Raw genomic sequence first — 9,141 nt, forward strand, 5'->3', positions numbered from 1 at the left:
CAGAGCTGTGTGGATGAGGGTTATTATTTTAAAGTGAATGTGGAAGGAGACAGGTAGCCAGTGCAGTGATTGGCAGAGATTGGAGGCATCTGTGTAGCGTTTGGCCTGAAAGACGAGCCTGGCTGCTGCATTAAGAAAATATTGTAGTGGGGAGAGTTTAGTGAATGGAAGATGATTAGTCGGGAATTATAGGAGTCGAGTCGAGAGGGAATCAGCGCAATAATTAGCATTTTAGTGGTTTCAATTGTCAGAAATGGTCGGATTCTGGAGATGTCTCTGAGATGTTTCAAGAGCGATCAAGAGATGGAATATATGATGCAACGGAGAGGTCAGAGTTCAGCACAACCCCAAGACAGCGGCCCCGGTGCTATAGTGATCCCACAGACCGAGATGGAGAAGTCAGAGTTCAGCACAACCCCAAGACAGCGGCCTGTGCCCCGGTGCTATAGTGATCCCAGCGACCGAGATGGAGATGTCAGGGTCCAGCACATCCCCAAAGTTCTGGCCTATTGGACAGAATCCAGCAGGACCCTGCATATACAATAAACGCACTGAAGAAAAGAAACGCCGTGTCCTGATCTATGAGATTATATTCCACAACAACCAGTATAATCCATTCACCAGGACCAATATGTGGGAGGATATCGTGATAATCCTATGAAGGTGACTCCTAAGTCTATCCTTGATTCAATCCTGGAGGCCATTGTGAAGCTCTGCCCTCTATACCCCCCCATCAGCGCCTCACAATCCCCGCAGGGGCCATTGGTGCTGCCCGTTTATGGTTCTGGACTATTCCAGTCACATCTGCTCCGAGCTTCTTCTATGGAGACACCAGATGAAGCTTCTATGTAATTTCTTGGTTCTGAAGATTAAAGTAAGAGCCTGGAGAGGCCAAAATAAATAGTATAAAACTTCACAAATAAGATCCAAAGGGTAGGACAAAACCCCCAATTCCTTCACCAATTTAGAGACATAGAAGGACGTGTTGAGGGTCAGGAGAAGGATCATGGTCTTGGCTGCATCGATATGAGCCTCCAGGTGGGATCTGTCCAGACTTATTGTTCTCCTCACATGTTGGATCAGAGAGAAGGTCGTACAACTCAGAGACACCAGGATGAGGCAGAACGGTAGAGCCACAAGGTAGTTGATGCTAGTTAATGTTAAAGTTATTGCAATAAAGTCAGAGTTATCTAAGATGGCCTTGCAGAAGGTGCTGTTATCATCATCTACAGGGACCCAGATGAAGATCAGACCAAATGATACGACCAGTACCACAATGGACATCACTACAGCACCGGATATTATCCAGGGGAGAGTAGATGGGAGCCTGGACTTCAGGACCTGGATGATCCAGTGCTGGGAGGAGATGAGCTTGATACAGTAGAAGCTACAGAGCATCGAGATCTGACAAACACCAAAGAAGATGCAGGAGAGGGACAGACAGAACATGAACACTGTGCAGACATTGAAATCTGACAAATCCCCAGGCTCAATATCAAGTAACATGTCATAGATAAGATGATAACCTTCAAATATTGCATTGGACAATCCGATAGAGAAGAGCAGGAGACCCTGAGGATGGTGAGATCCATCACTGAGCCAAGTCCTGTAGCTGACAACTGCGATGAACACATAGAGGTAAGTCCCAGAAGATAAACCTGTGTATTTAAACAGTTGGAGAAACATTCTATGTATCTCCATCATCTCCGCTCTATAACGTATCAGCAACACAAACGCCAAGAGATCTGGAAGTTACTGATGGCAACTTGAAGTTTTCTTCCCTTAAATCAATGATCTATGAAAATTGACTTCATTTGCTTCTCAGTCATCGATCTTCATGTCATGGAGCCCTGCAGGTCATTTGAATGGTGTCTAGACGGCTCATTGTATGTGAAGGTCATGTAGATATCAGCTGACAGCTACAGTCTATAAAACAGCAGATGATCTAATAAAATAAACTAGAAAATTGAAGAATGATTGTAGATCAAGGTGATAATAGTAAGAGGAAGATAACGAGAGATGTAAGGACCTGCCATGGAGTGACCCACTGTCCACCAGCGGCACCAGGGATCTGTGGTCGTGAGTCTTGATAGGAAAGAGAAGGTGTGGATTGTTGGGAACTATCGGCGGGCTCCTCATGGGATTAGGGGACATGTATAAGATGCCGGTGAGGAGTTTTGGAGGGAAGAAGTTTTCCCGCCTGATGCTGTTGTCACCCAGGATGAATTCTGCGGCTGATTTGTGATTTTTGTGGGCAAGTGATTTCCTGTCGCTGGGGAGACTCTGCTTTTCTCCCTCGGTGACAGGGTCTCATTGGCTACAGGACGCTGGTCACATGTCCGGGGTTTCTTTAAATACTGACCAAGTCCAGTGGTCTGGAGAAATTCTGAATCAGAAACCGTGTTATCGCCATAACATTAGTGTCTAGGGGCTCATGTAGACAGCGTTGAATATCACCGCCCCTTGAATGTATCGAATGTCCGAGATACAAAAAATGGAGCAGATCTTATTCCTGCCCGTGTTTCCATTCCGAGCAGTGATGTTCAATGGTCATCGGCTTGTGAGTGGAGCTTACCCATGAATTACACACGGGATGCATAGAAAGGTCCACAGGACTCCCAAATACTTTCACACGTCGTGTGCCGGTGGCCTTGGACTGAGGGTCAGCAAAAAAATGTTATCCTAGCATGGATATAACTGGTGACCAGTGAAAAACTGAGGTTAGATGATCTCATCCTATGGACATGTGAGATGAGAGTCAGTCCTAATGAGATCGCATCCAAGGCAAAGAGTAAAGCAGCCCCGAAGAGAACATCGACCGGAAATTGTTATAGAACTGAAACATACGATGGTCGGAGCTCTCAGACAAACTGTGGGTAATGGCCGAGTTATTAAAAATATAATAAGAGAGGAGCCTCCTGCAGATATAGTAATGATGGCCGAGATGTGCAGAGTCTATATTATGGTAAAAAGACTCTGAGGGCCATCAAGATAATGGGGGTCATTTACTAAGGGCCCGATTCGCGTTTTCCCGACGTGTTAACCGAATATTTCCGATTTGCACGATTATACCTGAATTGCCCCGGGATGGCATGCACGCGATGGAAATCGGGGGGCGTGGCCGAACGAAAAACCGGCGGATTCGGAAAAAAACGCCGCATTTAAGAGAAAAATTGTGTAGCGAAAATTACACTTACCTTCACCAGGTATAGGCCGGTGAATTTCAGGGCATTCCAGTGCGCCTCCAGGGAACTTCAGCACAGCAGCGCCACCTGGTGGACGGCGGAGGAACTACCTTAGTGAATCCCGTCCGGACCCGAATCCACCGCAGAGAACGCGCCGCTGGATCGCGAACGGACCGGGTAAGTAAATCTGCCCCAATGTATGGGTGGACTTGACCTTCGTTCTAGCAGAGGACCTTCTGCTAAGTGTCATTATACATATATTGAGGACCATTTCACCACGAGACAATAATAAGAAGATCCCTCTCGTGATAAGGTGAGGGTATGAATGTTCTCCACATGGTATATGTCCACCCCCATACAAAGGACTAGTCAGGTCTCTGATAAGATGATATATACTAGGCAGTGCTGGGCTGGGGTACTCGCAGCCAACCAGTGGTTATTACCTGTACTGCGGGATTTATGTCAGGGCTTGTGGTGGATGATGAATTACCACTGGTTTCCTGGACCTTCTGATGATGGTTGGGCTTTGGTTAGGGATTAGAGATGAGCGAGCACTAAAATGCTCGGGTACTCGTTATTCGAGACGAACTTTTCCCGATGCTCGAGTGCTCGTCTCGAATAACGAGCCCCATTGAAGTCAATGGGAGACTCGAGCATTTTTCAAGGGGACCAAGGGTCTGCACAGGGAAGCTTGGCCAAACACCTGGGAACCTCAGAAAAGGATGGAAACACCACGGAAATGGACAGGAAACAGCAGGGGCAGCATGCATGGATGCCTCTGAGGCTGCATAATCGGAACATTATGCCAAAATTATGGGCAACAGCATGGCCATGACAGAGTGACAGAATGAAGCTAGATAGCATCTAAAACATGCAATAATTGACCCTGACACTATAGGGGACGGCATGCAGAGGCAGCGGCAGCAGCGGCAGGCTAGAGAGTGGCATGGCGACATACCCTAAATGGACTCAGGCTTCAAACCAATGGGTGGCAGAGAGGAACCAAAGGAGGTGAGCAAGAAGCGCTCAAATAATATTGGTACATGATAAAAGTTTGCCAGTATATTTTGTGGATTACACAGCAGGGTGGCGACAAAGTTAACATGGAAGCCATGAAAACAACCCAAAATTCTGCCTGACACAGCTCGTTTGATAAGGGGACCATGTATGGAGGCAGTGAACTAGTAGTAGATTAAAGGTGCTGCAGTTAAAACTATGTTAGTTGGATCTTGGCATGGAGCTGGCGCTCCGCTGCCAGGCGAGCTTTTGCCAATCCAAGCCCCTGTCTCTAGGCTACTCCCCAAACAGCACTTCTAAGAACCTTTTGTATAAGATCAAGTGTAGTAGCGTTCTTATAAGTTTAGGATATGGCGGGTGAGGGGAATGTAAACAGATGCACAAGAAGCGCTGAAATAATATTGGTAAATGATAAAAGTTTGCCAGTATATTTTGTGGATTACACAGCAGGGTGGCGACAAAGTCAACAAGTTTGTTATGGAAGCCATGAAAACAACCCAAAATTCTGCCTGACACACCTCGTTTGATAAGGGGACCATGTATGCCTACAGTTCATGCCAGTCGCTGCACTGGCTGCCAGTCTCCTTTCGAATACAGTTTAAAATAATAACCCTCATCCATAAAGCTCTGTATAATGCTGCACCCCCCTACCTCTCCTCTCTCATCTCAGTCTATCGCCCAACCCGTGCTCTTAGATCCGCCAGTGATCTTAGATTAACCTCTACCCTAGTGCGGACCTCCCACTCGCGTCTCCAAGACTTCTCTAGAGCTGCACCAATTCTATGGAATGCTCTGCCCCGGACTATCAGACTAATACCTAACCTCCAAAGTTTCAAACGTGCTCTTAAAACCCATTTCTTTAGGCAAGCCTATAACACTCATTAACTGCATGAAGTTTTAACTCTTCTACTAACCCGTCCTGTGTCGTCCTCCCATCTGTTATCCAGCAACCAACCGGCACCAGACTTCTCTGCAGTCCCATTCACCCTGGACCTGGTATATAAGATGACGGCTGAGTGGTTCAAGCAACAGCAATTCCATTTATTATATTTTGTTCTATTCCCTAAGAAGAATGGCTTGACCATTAAATATTCTTTTACCTCGTGTTACCCCATCATCTTCATAAACCGTAAGCTCTGGCGAGCAGGGACCTCACTCCTGTTGTTCCATACAAATGTTGTGCTCTGTTACATTACATTTGTATTTGTTTCCTATGATTTGTAAAGCGCTGCAGAATATGATGGCGCTATATAAATAAAGATTATTATTATTATTATGGAGGCAGTGAACTAGTAGTAGATTAAAGGTGCTGCAGTTAAAACTATGTTAGTTGGATCTTGGGATGGAGCTGGCGCTCCGCTTCCAGGCGAGCTTTCGCCAATCCAAGCCCCTGTCTCTAGGCTACTCCCCAAACAGCACTTCTAAGAACCTTTTGTATAAGATCAAGTGTAGTAGCGTTCTTATAAGTTTAGGATATGGCGGGTGAGGGGAATGTAAACAGATGCGCAAGAAGCGCTGAAATAATATCGGTAAATGGTAAAAGTTTGCCAGTATATTTTGTGGATAACACAGCAGGGTGGCGACAAAGTTAACAAGTTTGTTGTGGAAGCCATGAAAACAACCCAAATTTCTGCCTGACACAGCTCGTTTGATAAGGGGAGGATGTATGGAGGCAGCTATATGGACGACTTTTGGAGGTAGCAATGGAGACAACGTGTGGAGGCTGCTATGGAGACAATTTAATTTGGATAGTGCCTGTATGTGGCAGTCCAAAAAAGTTTTCAAACCAGAGGAGCAGGTAGGTGGCCCTCCAGAAAAATTGAATAGATTGAGTGCCTGTATGTGGCAGTCCAAAAAAGTTTTCAAACCAGAGGAGCAGGTAGGTGGCCCTCCAGAAAAATGAAATAGATTGAGTGCCTGTATGTGGCAGTCCAAAAAAGTTTTCAAACCAGAGGAGCAGGTAGGTGGCCCTCCAGAAAAATGGAATAGATTGAGTGCCTGTATGTGGCAGTCCAAAAAAGTTTTCAAACCAGAGGAGCAGGTAGGTGGCCCTCCAGAAAAATGAAATAGATTGAGTGCCTGTATGTGGCAGTCCAAAAAAGTTTTCAAACCAGAGGAGCAGGTAGGTGGCCCTCCAGAAAAATGAAATAGATTGAGTGCCTGTATGTGGCAGTCCAAAAAAGTTTTCAAACCAGAGGAGCAGGTAGGTGGCCCTCCAGAAAAATGAAATAGATTGAGTGCCTGTATGTGGCAGTCCAAAAAAGTTTTCAAACCAGAGGAGCAGGTAGGTGGCCCTCCAGAAAACTGGAATAGATTGAGTGCCTGTATGTGGCAGTCCAAAAAAGTTTTCAAACCAGAGGAGCAGGTAGGTGGCCCTCCAGAAAAATGAAATAGATTGAGTGCCTGTATGTGGCAGTCCAAAAAAGTTTTCAAACCAGAGGAGCAGGTAGGTGGCCCTCCAGAAAAATGAAATAGATTGAGTGCCTGTATGTGGCAGTCCAAAAAAGTTTTCAAACCAGAGGAGCAGGTAGGTGGCCCTCCAGAAAAATGAAATAGATTGAGTGCCTGTATGTGGCAGTCCAAAAAAGTTTTCAAACCAGAGGAGCAGGTAGGTGGCCCTCCAGAAAAATGAAATAGATTGAGTGCCTGTATGTGGCAGTCCAAAAAAGTTTTCAAACCAGAGGAGCAGGTAGGTGGCCCTCCAGAAAAATTGAATAGATTGAGTGCCTGTATGTGGCAGTCCAAAAAAGTTTTCAAACCAGAGGAGCAGGTAGGTGGCCCTCCAGAAAAATTGAATAGATTGAGTGCCTGTATGTGGCAGTCCAAAAAAGTTTTCAAACCAGAGGAGCAGGTAGGTGGCCCTCCAGAAAAATGAAATAGATTGAGTGCCTGTATGTGGCAGTCCAAAAAAGTTTTCAAACCAGAGGAGCAGGTAGGTGGCCCTCCAGAAAAATGAAATAGATTGAGTGCCTGTATGTGGCAGTCCAAAAAAGTTTTCAAACCAGAGGAGCAGGTAGGTGGCCCTCCAGAAAAATGAAATAGATTGAGTGCCTGTATGTGGCAGTCCAAAAAAGTTTTCAAACCAGAGGAGCAGGTAGGTGGCCCTCCAGAAAAATGGAATAGATTGAGTGCCTGTATGTGGCAGTCCAAAAAAGTTTTCAAACCAGAGGAGCAGGTAGGTGGCCCTCCAGAAAAATGAAATAGATTGAGTGCCTGTATGTGGCAGTCCAAAAAAGTTTTCAAACCAGAGGAGCAGGTAGGTGGCCCTCCAGAAAAATTGAATAGATTGAGTGCCTGTATGTGGCACTCCCAAAAATTGTTTAAAACAGAGGACCGGGTAGGTGGCCCTCCAGAAAAATTAAATGCATAAAGTACTATAGCTAGAGCCAGTGGGCCCTGTCAAAAAATAGCCAGTTTCCTCTGCTTTAGTGTACAAAGAGGAGGAGAAGGAGGAAAATGAGGAGGAGGAGTGCATAAATTATTCAGGTTGAGCTTCCTTCACCTGGTGGAGATTGGAAATTATGAGAAATCCAGGCTTTATTCATCTTAATAAGCGTCAGCCTGTCAGCGCTGTCAGTCGACAGGCTTGTACGCTTATCGGTGATGATGCCACCAGCTGCACTGAAAACCCGCTCGGACAACACGCTAGCGGCAGGGCAGGCAAGAACCTCCAAGGCGTACAGCGCCAGTTCGTGCCACATGTCCAGCTTTGAAACCCAGTAGTTGTAGGGAGCTGTGTGATCATTTAGGACAATGGTATGGTCAGCTACGTACTCCCTCACCATCTTTCTGTAAAGATCAGCCCTACTCTGCCGAGACTGGGGACAGGTGACAGTGTCTTGCTGGGGTGACATAAAGCTGGCAAAAGCCTTGTAAAGCGTACCCTTGCCAGTGCTGGACAAGCTGCCTGCTCGCCTACTCTCCCTCGCTACTTGTCCCGCAGAACTACGCACTCTGCCGCTAGCGCTGTCAGAAGGGAAATACTGTTTCAGCTTGTGCACCAGGGCCTGCTGGTATTCATGCATTCTCACACTCCTTTCCTCTCCAGGGATGAGAGTGGAAAGATTTTGCTTGTACCGTGGGTCCAGGAGAGTGAACACCCAGTAATCGGTGCTGGAATAAATTCTTTGAACGCGAGGGTCACGGGATAGGCAGCCTAGCATGAAATCTGCCATATGCGCCAGAGTACCAACGCGTAAGAATTCACTCCCCTCACTGGCCTGACTGCCCATTTCCTCCTCCTCCAACTCCTCTTCTTCTGCCCATACACGCTGAACAGTGAAGGACTGAACAATGGTCCCCTCTTGTGTCTCGCCAACATTCTCCTCCTCTTCCTCCTCATCCTCCTCCACCTCCTCCGATATGCACTGAGAAACAGACCTAAGGGTGCTTTGGCTATCAACAAGGGAATCTTCTTCCCCCGTCTCTTGTGACGAGCGCAAAGCTTCCGACTTCATGCTGATCAGAGAGTTTTTCAACAGGCCAAGCAGCGGGATGGTGAGGCTGATGATGGCGGCATCGCCACTGACCCTCTGTGTTGACTCCTCGAAGTTACTCAGCACCTGACAGATATCAGACATCCACGTCCACTCCTCATTGTAGACTTGAGGAAGCTGACTGACCTGACTACCAGTTCTGGTGGAAGTTGACATCTGGCAGTCTACAATCGCTCTGCGCTGCTGGTAAACTCTGGATAACATGGTTAATGTTGAATTCCACCTCGTGGGCACGTCGCACAACAGTCGGTGAGCGGGCAGTTGGAGGCGGCGCTGCGCTGCCCTGAGAGTGGCAGCATCTGTGCTGGACTTCCTGAAATGCGCACAGATGCGGCGCACCTTCGTGAGCAAATCAGACAGATTGGGGTATGTCTTGAGGAAACGCTGAACTATCAGATTTAACACATGGGCCACGCATGGCACATGTGACAGTCTGCCGAGTT

At 46.9% G+C, this 9,141-nt stretch overlaps 1 protein-coding gene across 1 annotated transcript; it reads right to left on the reverse strand.

Annotated features, from left to right (window-relative positions):
* Nucleotides 1–798: 798 nt before the first annotated feature.
* LOC140075600 (taste receptor type 2 member 41-like) lies at nt 799–1,704 on the reverse strand. Its single transcript, XM_072121706.1, has one exon. It carries the CDS (start codon nt 1,702–1,704, stop codon nt 799–801), a length of 906 nt encoding a protein of 301 aa, XP_071977807.1.
* Nucleotides 1,705–9,141: the final 7,437 nt, after the last annotated feature.

The sequence above is a fragment of the Engystomops pustulosus genome, chromosome 8 (assembly GCF_040894005.1).
Source record: "Engystomops pustulosus chromosome 8, aEngPut4.maternal, whole genome shotgun sequence".
NCBI classification, from domain to species: Eukaryota; Metazoa; Chordata; class Amphibia; order Anura; family Leptodactylidae; genus Engystomops; species Engystomops pustulosus.

Coding starts and splice junctions, on each gene's coding strand:
- LOC140075600 (XM_072121706.1), bottom strand. CDS start 1,704: ATGATGGAGATACATAGAATGTTTCTCCAACTGTTTAAATACACAGGT.